The sequence below is a fragment of the Cryptomeria japonica genome, chromosome 11, assembly GCF_030272615.1.
Source record: "Cryptomeria japonica chromosome 11, Sugi_1.0, whole genome shotgun sequence".
Taxonomy (NCBI): domain Eukaryota; kingdom Viridiplantae; phylum Streptophyta; class Pinopsida; order Cupressales; family Cupressaceae; genus Cryptomeria; species Cryptomeria japonica.
Genome location: NC_081415.1, coordinates 542,082,998 through 542,096,144, shown reverse-complemented (window position 1 = coordinate 542,096,144; position 13,147 = coordinate 542,082,998). Strand labels below are relative to the sequence as shown.

At 35.6% G+C, this 13,147-nt stretch overlaps 1 protein-coding gene across 1 annotated transcript in view; it reads left to right on the top strand.

Moving 5' to 3' along the window:
• LOC131041699 (uncharacterized) overlaps nt 1-13,147 on the top strand; it is a 158,199-nt gene that overhangs the window by 54,326 nt on the left and 90,726 nt on the right. Inside the window, exon 2 of the mRNA XM_057974878.2 lies at nt 5,581-5,729. Coding sequence (XP_057830861.2) covers nt 5,581-5,729 — 149 coding nt within the window. The remainder of the gene's footprint in view (nt 1-5,580; nt 5,730-13,147) is intronic.

Here is a 13,147-nt window from a genome sequence, read left to right as displayed (position 1 = left end):
ATGAAGTCATTTCACACTTTATAATGTTTTCTTATGTTCGAACTTGTGTACCTTAGTAAAGTTCGACTAGGAGGCCTGAAATGGGACGCCATGTCTTGAAGGGGTCATGTAATGAGATGCAAATGAAATTAAAGGGAATTTGGCGCCATGTTCATTTGAATTTGAGATTCAAAAATCTATAAATACAAGGTTGGGCGCCTCATTTTGATCATCTTGTAGAATTTATACCGTTATGCTGCCGTGATGGTGATTGAATTTGAGCTTCGAAGTTGTGGCTTCCTAGCTTGCACAGTTTCGTACTTGAAATACAATACCTAGCTGATTCAGTGTGTTATTGGAGTCATTTGAGAGTGTGTTTTCAGTTTTCAGTATGTTCAGTGTTTCTCTGTGTTGCTGGTTTGGTGTGGCTGAAGCGAAGTTTTGTTCATCTCTCCCTGCTCTTGCGGTAGATCATTTTGGGTTACAGCTCATCGGAAGCGTATTGGTTGGGCGATTATTCTTCTATTTTGGCGTGGTTTTTGGTGTGAGTTTGAATTGTAGCAGCAAGTCGAACTTCTAGTGCTGACCGTACCTTTCTGCAGGTGCATTGGGTTGCGTTCTGCTCTTTGTTGGCGTTTTTGGTGCTGGTTTATGCTCCTATCTTGGTCTCCTTGGTCAAATCTTCCATTTGCTTGTGCTCGTGTGCGATTTGGAGCTGTTTCGAGGAAGTTGTGAGTCTTCAGTGTTTCTGGTCCATTTATGGAGTTGTTGGTATTTTACATCAGATTTGGTTACTTGTGTTTTAGCTTGTATTTCTCTGAGTTCCATTGTTATGATTCCTAGTACTTCATTGTATTCATCATTGAATTGTTGGTTAGTAGTACTAACTTATATTGTATCTAAGTACTTCATTGTAATTCCCACTGCATAAGTGGAAGAGGCGGGCTTGGCCGCTTTTAGTGTTTGTAATTCAGTTTGTAGTTCAGTCCACTGACTGCATAAGCAGTCGGGTGATCTTTGTTTGTAATTGTCCTCTCGGTGCATAAGTGGTTGAGTTGAGTTTGTTTAGTGATAAGTCCTCCCGCTAAAATATTGCGGTAGAGTGATTTGTGTTTGAATGTGTTCTTGCTTCCTTGTCTGGTTTACCACCAAGTTTCCTTGTTTTTACCTGCTGGAAAGTGGAAGGGGCTGGCTTGCCGCTCAATATTGTCATTAGCATTTTCAGTGTTGCATCTAACGATCCCCTGTCACCGTATGCTCTCACCCTCTGTAATATCCCCACTTTGAAATAGAATTTAATAATAAATGATAATAATATCCTCACTTTGAAATAGAATTTAATAATAAATGATAATAATCAAATTAAAATATAAAATGATATAATTAAATATGATTAATAAAAAAATAATTAAGTTAATGAAAAGTCAAAAGACATGAAAGGAAAAGTTGTGAATCCCTCAACAATGATATATAAAAGGGAGAAGAAAACCTCATTTGAGAGGGGGGATAATTTGGTGATGAGAAGTGCAGATTTGATTTAAATAATAAGTGCAGATTTGATTATGAAAGGTTGTGTCCCTTTCAAATGGTAGAAATAATGAAGAGTTACACTCTTTCAAAGGGTGCTAATGGTGAAAGGGTATGTCTCTTGCCAAAGGACATACATGATGAAGAGGTGTGACCTCTCCCTCAAATTGAAAGATATAAACGGAAGGAATCAAAAGCATCTAGTGACATCATCATTGATAAGATCAAATCAGAATTTTTATCAAGTTACAGGAAGTAACATTTGTGTTCTTTGTGGTATGCCTCCCAATCTGCAGGCGACATCTACAGTGCGAACTCCAACCGCAGGCTACAATCTGCGTACAGGTAAGAGGGGTTAAGAAGTCTTGAGGTATATATGTGTGTGGACGTGTGTGCCACACACACACATATATATTAATGCATTTTTATGAATACATATATCTCTAATGATTACTTATATGAATGTAGCAATAAAGATAGGAATCTACGTAGAATATGTATGTATATTTAGGATCATTAGAAAGATTAAAGAATATGTAAATGAAGATGTAAATTATGGAATGGAAAACAGTAATGAATTATAAAATGTAATATTAATGTGATATATATGATGAAGGTTATAGGGAAGAAATTCCCTTAGCCTAATGGAGGGATTATGATAATCCCTGGTAGGCAGTATATACTGAATATCTATATGCATATATATGGCTTGGTTGACTAAGTTCATCCAAGAAGAGACGGATCTGGCCGGTCCCCTCTGAGGACTTGGATGATGGGATGCATCATCCAAGGCAAGGAATTGACATAGGGTCTTCCTTGGATGGCTTGGGTGTAAGAGGTTACACCCAAGACAGGAATCAAATTAACCTTCGATTTCCTGGAGGGCTTGGATGTAAGAAATTACATTTAAGACAGGAGTCGAATTAACCTTTGATTTCCTGGAGGGTTTGGATGTAAGAAATTACATTCAAGACAGGAGTCGAATTCACCTTCGACTTCCTGGAGGGCTTGGAACCAAGATGGGTTCCAAGAAGGCGAGCTTCACGGTCGCCTAAGGACATACTTTCGTATGGCAATCGTATCCTTTTTATTAGATAAAAGTTGTGATTATGTTAAGTATTTTAAAGTTAGATTGCAATTTAGATTATATATATATATATATATATATATATATATATATATATATATATATATATATATATATATATATATATATATATATATATATATATATATATGTTTGTTGTATTCTAACAATCTATTTTGCAGGTTAATGATCTCTAACTAGTAGGGACATTACACCCTCCTAGTCTGGGCTCACGGTGATCAAAAAGTGTATGGTTTCTTTCAGTTGGTTTGGATTGCATTATTCTAACCGTAACGGGTGATTGGTGTGTTTGTAAAACTTTTAAAAAACAAAAAACATTTTTGGGGATACTACACTTGTATAGAAGTGGGGGCACAAATCCCAACATCCCATAGGATAAAATAAATATTAGTTAAGAATATTTCAAATATTCCCTCTTAAAATAGGCTCCATAACGGGTTGTCATAACCTCTTACACTCGCTATATTAGTTAGTCAAAGATGCCTTTCTTGTACCTACTTATAGACTTAAGTTGTTATAGAAACTTGTCTAAGTCATATGGTTCACTGAATTTCGGCCATGAAGTTCAAAATTTGGGGAACTTCAAAACATAGCAAACAATTTGTTAAAATTTGTTCAAATATTTGTATGGACAAAATGTGGTATCTTTTCATTAAAAATATAATTAAAAAAATGGCTTTATGGTTTTTTTTGCTTTTAGTTTTTTTTTCTTTTCCGTTTGTGTATTTTATGTGGGTTTGCATGAAGTTGTGTTCTTTTCATGTTTTTTCTGTTTGTGTATCTGGTGTGGTTGTGTGTGGAGGCATTGAGGCAGCTCTCTGGGGGAGATTTGTGGGTGAATAAGAGCTCTATATATTTAATTTTCAGTAAATGGATAACTTTGTGCAGCAAGTTGCTTAACATCAAAACCCTCTCTTCCATACCCAAAACTCGATTGCTACCATCCAATCACTGATCTAAGTTCTGATAGCAGTAATAGCTGTAAAATTTTCAAAATAGCTGAAAAAACGTGGCTTTTGTTTGATTGTAGGCTAAACCATCATATGGTCTAATTAAGCCAATACAAGCTCCTCATGTTTATCATGATTTCCAAAGATGAATGGTCGAAGATTTAGAGTAGGATTCTTTTGGGACATCCAATCGTCGACATTCAAATTGGGCATGGAAAGGATGCTATTTGTTATTATAAATTTAAATATGTTAAATATTTACATATCTTTGTTATTTAATTATTTATCTATTTAATATAAAATCTATATTATTGTTTTTACTTTTATTTTTATTTAAAATAATATAATTTATTATGTATATATATAATTATTTATATCAATCTCTAAGAAATCTAATAGTTTAATTTATTTTCCTTGAGTTGTGAAAGAGGGAGAGGAAGGAGAGAGAAAGCAGCACAGAGAGTTTTGAATATAAAATAAATATAAACATAATATTATATAATTTTTTTTGATAGGTTATAATATTATATAATTACATATTAATATTATACAAAATAAATTATATAAATATTTATAGTTTTTAATATATACATGTATATATACAAACCCTTACCTGAATTTAGGGAAAATAAAAAAATGCCATATTGATTTACCTGAACTTAGTTATTTAGCAATGTTAAACTATTTTGATAATTTTGTGGTTATATTATTTATATAAAAATAAATAAATTATATAAGGCACAATTGATTACAATTTTTTTTCTGAATTTTACTTCCTTGCCGAACTTCATCAGAATTTTGTTGTTGCCGAACATGAACATGAACTTGAACCTTGTGACATAGAAGCCTGTCATAGAATATTTCATAATGGAGATTCTCTTCCTAAATTAATTTCTTGTATGTAACTCCATTAATTTTCATCTCATTAATTCCTCTCATGTGCCAATATTATGAATTGTAACTCTTCATTTACGAGCTGTCATAAATTTTTTATATTCCCACAAAAAAATTATCATAAAAGAAGATGCCAAATGATTTGGGAGTTACATTATCCCAACCTCCATGAATTTTTGCTCCTTAGGAAAATACACAAAAATAATAATATCTTATTAATTACATGGCCCCCCCTTGTATAAAAAATGAGAAATGATAATTAAATCGAGTCCAAACAATCAACTTTAAGTAAATTTATTTCTCTAGCAATTTCTCCTTAGTCCATAAGAAATATAGGAACAGGCATTTTCTCCACAAAATTAATTTAATAACAAATGGGACATCACATTATTTGATATAGCACTGCTTTGTTGTCTTCTTTGGTGTAGTATGAGGAGCATAATTTGTTTGCTATTTAACATGATTTATCCAATTTGCTTTGGGAGTTAATTTGGGATTGACGATCAATTTCCCATGTTATGTGTGATAATTCTTGAAGTAGGTCAAACTCCTTGGGATTGCTGATGTGTGGCCAGGGGTGTTGTGTCAATTTTGTACTTATGATAGTTCCAAACACTATTATGTTTTGTTAATACACAACTTTTTGTCTCAGTTCCTCATAACTTACAAGCTTGTGACAGGCAATGAAGATTGCAGAGTTCCATGAAACACTATTTGGGGAAGCATAAATTATTTAGGATATAAGTTATGGTTTTGTCTATATGAAAACTTATTTTGCTTTGATATACTATGAAGAAGATAGCAGACACAGAATAAAAGATACCCATTCTTTTAATTTTATAAAATTAAACGTGAGGACTGTTTGGACATGGAGATTTTTATGGTCTCTATTTTATTGTACAAATAGGATCTTATGCTAGGAATAAGGTCTTCTATGGCTTTGTGGGCCTTATATGCAATATTTCTTGTTTTTATCCAAAAGAAAAGACTTTTGGGAGCACATACATACTATTTTAGACTCATTTTTTGTTTCATTGCTCTAAATGTTGGTCTGATTTGTATCATTTTGACTTAATTTGTATCTTACGGCTTTAAAAATTAACACTTGTCCCTTTGACACAGGTATCTATGTCATTTTGTCTTACATACAAAGAGACTTTTCCACAGCACTATCCAATAAAGATGTGACAGGTTTCCATCGTGCAACTTGGCAATTTATTGGCATCGTGATTGTAGCAACTCCTTTGTATGCTTTCCATGATTACTTGCAGGTAAGCTACATTGTAATAACCTCTCCAAGAGTTTTTTGATCAAAACTTGTGATTTTCACAATATTTGCTAAGTAGGCATTTTGTTAAACAGTTTGCATTCTCTTGATTTGAGCTTGTATTTTCATTGGTTTTGAAGGACATTAGAAATAATCATCACAATATTGGATTTCTTATTCCAAATAGGGATAGCATTCATTGAACACAGATTATACAATAAAATATTGAACAGATAAGTACTATGTAATACCATGCATTGCTGGTGCAGGACAATATGATAAAAAATTACAATAGCAATAATCTCATTAATTAAATTTCATTCTTTTTAATATTTCAAATGGCTGACCTGCTTGACTTGCTTGAGCTGCTTGAGTTACTTGGGCAGCTTGCAATCCCAAATCAGCACTCAACAATTATTTTGACCAGCTTTGATGAAGTAGAGCTCCCTTCAATGGTACGACCACCTCTTAGAAATGCATGACACCCTTCATAGTTTGCACAACTGATTATTTAGAGTCCTATTCACAATAGAATTCCCTTTCAAAAGTTGCAATGTGCTTTGATCATGCTTACTAGGGGATGCGTCTTTGACTCCTCGGGATGTGTCTTTGGTACCAAAGACATGCCTAGAGATCGCACCCAATTGCAGGGGACTTCATCAAATGTCCTTTGACGTTTCCTCCCATCTCCTGTGGAAAAAGAGACATCTCCCACTGGAATCCCCTTAGAAAAGTCAAAAAAATTATTAAAACGTGGCCATAAAGACCTAAAAAGAGGTCGATAATTGATGTTTGGACACAGGACATGGGACGCCATGTTATTTTTCTAAACATTTTTTTTTTCTTGCCATCATGTGGAGGTTGAAGTCTCCTTCTATATGTGTGGGAACTCTTTCATTGCACATTGACTCAATTAAGAGGGTTGATTGGGCAGATTTGAGACAACTTGCACCCGTTGTATTTGGTGCCAAGTATGCGCTAGGAGATGTGAGTGTTTTGGGAGATTGGCTGGAGCCAAGTATCATCTACCGTACCAGAGCCTAGATGTCTTTCCTCTGTGCCGCTGTGAAGGAAAGAGAATAGAGAAAACCTGGGATGTGGATTTTGTTTGCATTGTGAACAGATTGCAATAAGTTTCAACTTTAAGTTCAGAAAATTCAAAATTTGTAGATACCTGTTTATGAGCTGCTCATGTTGCATACTTTAGCTCGATAATGTATTCGACTTTCAGACTGATATTCTATAGGATTTATAATTTAAAATTTTATATCTGCTCAGTGTCTATTTGATATTCAATATTGTAAGGGCATTCAACTACAGAAAACCATTAAACAAATACCACATATAACTACAACAGTTATTACACTAATAAATGATAAAGCATTGTGGGCAAATGAAATTCTAAATTCAAATAAATTGAATAATCCTTCATGACATTAGAAAAGAAGTTCGAACTTGGGCAAAATAAATTCTGAAATTCATATGTTTGATGCACAACATACATGGTCAGATACAAAGAAACAAATAATTTCTTTAGTGAAAGAATCTTGTATTTGAGTAGGATATGATGTTAATAATCATTTTATTTTTTCGTGTAGAATGTCAGGAGGTAGAAAATAAGGCTTGTATCCATTGTGGAAGTATTGCAATCGTGTTCCGGGGCCAAAGGTATAGGTGGAAGTTGGAACAACCACAATCACATGTAAGCTTTGTTTAAATTGATGGCAAGGTACTTACACGAGGCTAGTGCTCATTTCCTTCACATACCTAGAAGAGGTGTTGATCCTTGTCCAAATGAGGTGCAATGATATGATGCTGTGAGGAATTAAGAAAGTGCTAATGGGAAACTTTCTAATTTGATGTCTCATGCTTCAACGATAGGGGCAACTACTGCAACTCAAAATCAAAATAGAGAGTTCGAGGTAGATGTGTCTTCTAGAGATGTACCAGCAGAATATTCTCACAAGATAATACACATTGGCAGCTCAAACCCCATTGAAAGACTATTTGATGTGCAAGGTCGAGAAGTGGTTGATGTAACGATTGCGCTCTTCTTTTATGCAAATGGAATACTGTTCAATGTTGCTCGTTCACTTTTTTATGTAAAGATGGTTGAAGCTATCATTAATGGACCAGCTGGGTATGAACCACTTGGGTATGAAAATCTTTGCACTACTCGAATTGATAAAAAAAAATTGATTATGGTAACAAATGACACCAACGAAAAGAGTGTGGGCTACAAAATGATTTAGTATTGTGATGGATGGGTGAACACATGTTAGAAATCATCTAATATTTTATATCATGGTAAGATGTAGCAAATGACCTTATTTTTGAAGGCAATAGATTGTTTGGGGCAAGAAAAAAATGCAGAGTTTCTTCATAACCAGCTATATGATGGCATTGAAAAGGTGGGGCCATCACATGTAGTCCAAGTTGATATTGATGTTGCCCCTTTTTGTAAAGTAGTAGGTGTGTTGGTGCAAAAAAATATAGGCATGTATTTTGGACACCATGGTGTGTGCATTCATTGAATAATGCACTCAAAGATATTGGCAAGTCCTAGTGGATTTTAGATCTCATAAAAAAGGGCAGAAAAATACAAATGTTCATATGTAACTATCATCACACACAAGCCATTTATAAAAAAATTGCCAAGGTGGAACTTCTCAAACCTGCAAATACATGGTTTGCATCTTATTTTATTCTTCTTGAACATCTTTGTGAAGTCAAAGGAGCTTTGTGTTCCATAGTAGTTAGTAATGCATGGGCAGCTTGGAGACAATCTACATCAAATACTATAGTTGAGGTAAGAGGTATGCTCCTTGATGACCATTATCGGGTTGATGTTTTTGGACCTTTTTAGGCTCATATATGAGGAGTTCAAATTCGCAAATTTACACAAGCCATGTTCGAGAGAAGTTTATGAAGAAATAGATTCCATGTGTGAAAGAGTTGAGAAAACTATAGATGCAAAAAATCTTTATATCCTTTGATAGAAGAAAAGTTACATAGAAGATGGAACGAACTTAACCCCTTTTTTGTGTTGCCTATGCCTTAAATCCTAAATGGTATAATATACGAGAGAACAATAAGAGGGCTCCATATGAGGATACAGAGATAATGGAGGGATTTTCGGTTGCAATAAAAATGATTTATGACTGAGGTGAGATTGCTTCAATTATCGACGAATAAGTTTTCACATGGGCATGTTGATTTTTTTTCCGTGGAAGCTTTATATGATATGCAAGCAAGGAAAGACTTTATAGAGTGTTGGTGGAACCATAGAGGTAAAACCCTTGGATTGCAATTATTTGAATAAGATTGCTCTCACAAGTAGCCAACCCTTCATCTTGTGAGAGAAATTGGAGTACTTATGATTTTATTCATTCTTTAAAGACAAACAATTAGGGTAAAAAAAGTAGAGAATGTGGTGTACTTTCATAACTCACTTTGTCTTCTCTCTCGTGTAGATCCTAGGTACATGGAAGTCCCTTAAGCGAAATGGGACCAAATTTCACCTGAAGGAGAAGTTGCAGCCATGGTGGATGAAGTAGTTGAAGTAGATGGGCTTAATGATTTACCCCCAATTCTTCTACCAATAGAGGAACTTGAGTTTGAGAGTGATGAGCATCTGGATAGCATCATAGCTAAGGACCTTGATATGGATGTTCAAAACATAGAAGTATAGATGATAGATTTCCGATTTTTGTTTTTGTTCGTACACAAGCCTATCAAACTATTAAGATTTTTGAATTTCAATATGTAATGATAATCTAATAACAAATATGTAGTGTGAGTTGTAAACTCTTTGACTCTTTCACACAGTGACATTTGTGTATTTGAACTTTTTAAAGTTAATGTTAAACTTTACCACTATTCTTGTTTTGGAAGTTCTATGTCATGATATTTTCTACATATTATTGAATTTAATAAGTTATATTAAAAAAAGAAATGTCATCTTCAAGTATCCCCAGTCTTCTGTCTTAAAAATAGTAGTACCAGTACCGGTACTAGTACCGTTCTCTTGGAAACCTTGGTTTGGATAGAGCCTATTAAAGGCTGCGGTAGACTTAGGTTGACCAAAGATTATTGCGTTGTAGCATAGGTAGTCATAAATGCCTCCACTCATGTATCACCCCTCCTTGTAATCATAAATATTGTGTATTGCAATCTCATAAAGGCTGTGATAATGCAACATACACCCTTGTTTTTTTTGTGTGTTTTGTATTGTGATTTGAAGTGTTTAATAGAAGAAGACGAAAATGTAGAAGTTGTGTTTCCATGTTTTCACAATAGAGATAAATTGCAAACATAATGAATTGAAATAACAATATTTTGAAATATGCACAACCAACAAATAATTGTAAGTACAATATATCATCAAACTCAAATTTACCCAGATGGTAAAATCACATTACAATCAAATATTCAACATACCTTTTGCTGATTACATACAATATTGAGCAATGAGAGGAAAAACTAGCAACTAGTGCTCAGAAACCCTAGGAGTTGTTGTGACCATTTCACACATCGCCCCATTGCAAATGGGGACCCCCACTTTTTTCTGCTTTCAAGGTTAGTTGTAGTCTCTTTTGCTATTAGCCTTTCACTTGGAAGTGGCGTAGTATCTTAAGTGGCTAGGAGGTAATCGAGTTAGGTCCGTCTCTTTAGGATGAAGTGAGGTTAGTCAGTTTTCAAGGCTTATGAAATGAACAATTCATGATGATCATTCCATTTGATCATCTTTTGCTTGCAAAATCAGAAATGAGGTGCTGAAATTTGACTAAGGCAGATTTGTTTTGGAGAGTCAATATTCTAAGGAAGAAAAGAGCTGAAGTTCAAAATTATCAAGTGGCTTGGACCAAGAGGATTAAGGCAGCTAAGTTGCCACTTTTGGAGTGCTTCCTTTGAACCCCCCCACAAATGTGCGAGTAAAGCATTTCCTTTGATTGCCTAGATCAGCGACTAAAGCATTCTTGCTGCACTTCCTTTGCCCAACCCAGGCATTGCCAAAATTTCCTTTGCTCAAGCATGGTAGTGACATCACTTCCATCGACCCCTCCAATGTACGACCTAAGACTCCTGGTTCCCAAGAAAGAGCATGATACTCCCTTTCACTTCCCTTTCCACAGCTCTTCCATCTTCTCTTCCTTCCCACTTCTATCACCTTCCACTTCCATTTCCTTCCATCTTTTCTTTACCTTCTTTCCTCTCATCCTTTCTTTGACATTCATCCCTTCCATTTCCATTCACCCTCAGTTCCTTCCTTCCATCCTTATTTCATTCTTCCATCCCCTTTTCCCCCTTTCCATGCTTACACCCTTCCTTCCTTTCATCTTTACTACCCTTCCTTCCATCACCCCCACTTCCTACCTTCCATTTCCTCCATCCTCTATCTTCCATCCCTTATCCTTCCATCTTTCTTCATCTTTCATCCTTCCATCTCTTACCATTTTCATCCTTCTGATTCCCAACTCCCTTTCCTTTCATCATTCTTCCTTTTCACCCATTTCATACCTTTCTTCCATGTCTTATGCCTCCCAACTTCCCTTTCTTTCATCCTCTAACTCACATCTCACATCCTTACCCCTTTAACTCCTTCAACTACCCACCTTTAACTCCTTTGCTACCCTTCATAACCCCAATCCTATCCTAGCCTACACCCTCTACACCCCTCCTTGCCACAACATCCTTTTATTTCTTATGACTCTCCATTCTCCAACACCTTCTTAATTGCCTTCCCCAACTTCGCTTTCCTAACCCCTACCTACCATGTCACTCATCCTACCCCGATCCTATCCTAATCTTACCCTGCGGTATCTTCCATTTACCACATCCCCTCATCCTTACCCTTGTGGCGTCTCCTTACCACTATCTCTTCTTCACTGCATCCCCTCCAACTTATTGCCTTCCACCACATCCCTTCACTACCGTACCACGCCATTGCTTGGGTCCCATGAACTAAGGAAGAGAGCGAAAGTTTTTTAAAGGCATTTACAATGCCACATCGTAGAAGCCAGATCACTTCCTTTGACCATTGAAAACGTGGACTAAGGATTAAAGATTTCCTTTGATGCTTCAAAGGCACGAACTGACATTTCCTTTGATTGCTCCAAACAGGGAACTAAGAATCAGCAACTTCCCATTGGGCCTCAAAAAACACGGGTTAAGCATTGAGTCATTTCCATTGCTATGCCAAATCAGCGAGTTGAGGATTTTCTTTGCCCAGCCAAATGTGTGACATAAGAATTGAGTGATTTCCTTTGAGAGCCAAAAGTGCGACATAAGGATTTGAATTACTTCCTTTGCCCCTTGAAAAGTGTGAATTAAGAATTTGTTTATTTCCTTTGACATGCTGAATGTGTGACATAAGGTTTTGAGGCTTCCTTTGCTGCGATCTCATTTCAAGCCTAGGAAGGGACATTTAAACATCAGTGCCAACTTGTAAGAGGGGGCCCACGTAGGAAGGAGGAACAGTTCATGACAAATAAAATTTGTAAGACTAATCAGCCCTTCACATTGGAGCTTGAAACAAATGAATCATTAAAATACAATTGAAAGACATGTCGGCTGTGTAAAGGGAGATTAAAAGGTTGCGATTGATCAATAGCAAGATACATATAGCAAAGGAAGAGAGCTTTAGTTCAAGAAATCATATTTTCTAATATCTAAAGAGGGGGAAACAAAACAGAAACTGAAAGTTCAAGTACAGAAAAACATATCTGAGACCTTGCATTTCTAGACCTATCATTTCTGGATTGTAGAGAGAGTTTTATTGAGCAATTGCTAATGATACTTCATGATGATTATCAATTGGATTTGAATGCAAGGATTTTGAATTTTCAATTTCTATCATAACTAACTTCAGGTTTCATCTTTCTTCCAAGGTTTAAAGTGTTTCTTTGTCTTTTCCAGGTTTGACGCAAGCAATCATAGGACATAAAGGAGGAGCTTCACCACTTGAAAGTGATTTAAGACATACAAGGGATCAGCTCATGGTGATTCAAAGAAGTGGATACAAGAGGACAGCGATGTGAAGATGGACAACATTCACACTTCAAGGTACTAGAGACCTCAACATGAGGATCTACATTTAAAGGAGATATCAAAAGGAGCTCAACAACATCTAGGAGAAAAGGCTCAAGGTTTCGAACAAAGAAGGCTTCTATCACACCGAACCTTATCAAGGTTAGAGCTTCAAGTCAAGCTCAAGGAGACAAATTCAAGATCTTTCAAGACTACATCAAGGAAATCAACCATTCAAAAGGAAAAAACACTATAAGGCAAATAGTAGCGATCAACATCAAGCACTCAAGGAGGAAATTTTCACAATCTTGAATTTCCTCTGGAAACCCAAGAATCATTGCCAGTATAACCGGATGAAAGCTTTAAGGCATAGATGATCAAGACGAGATAGTT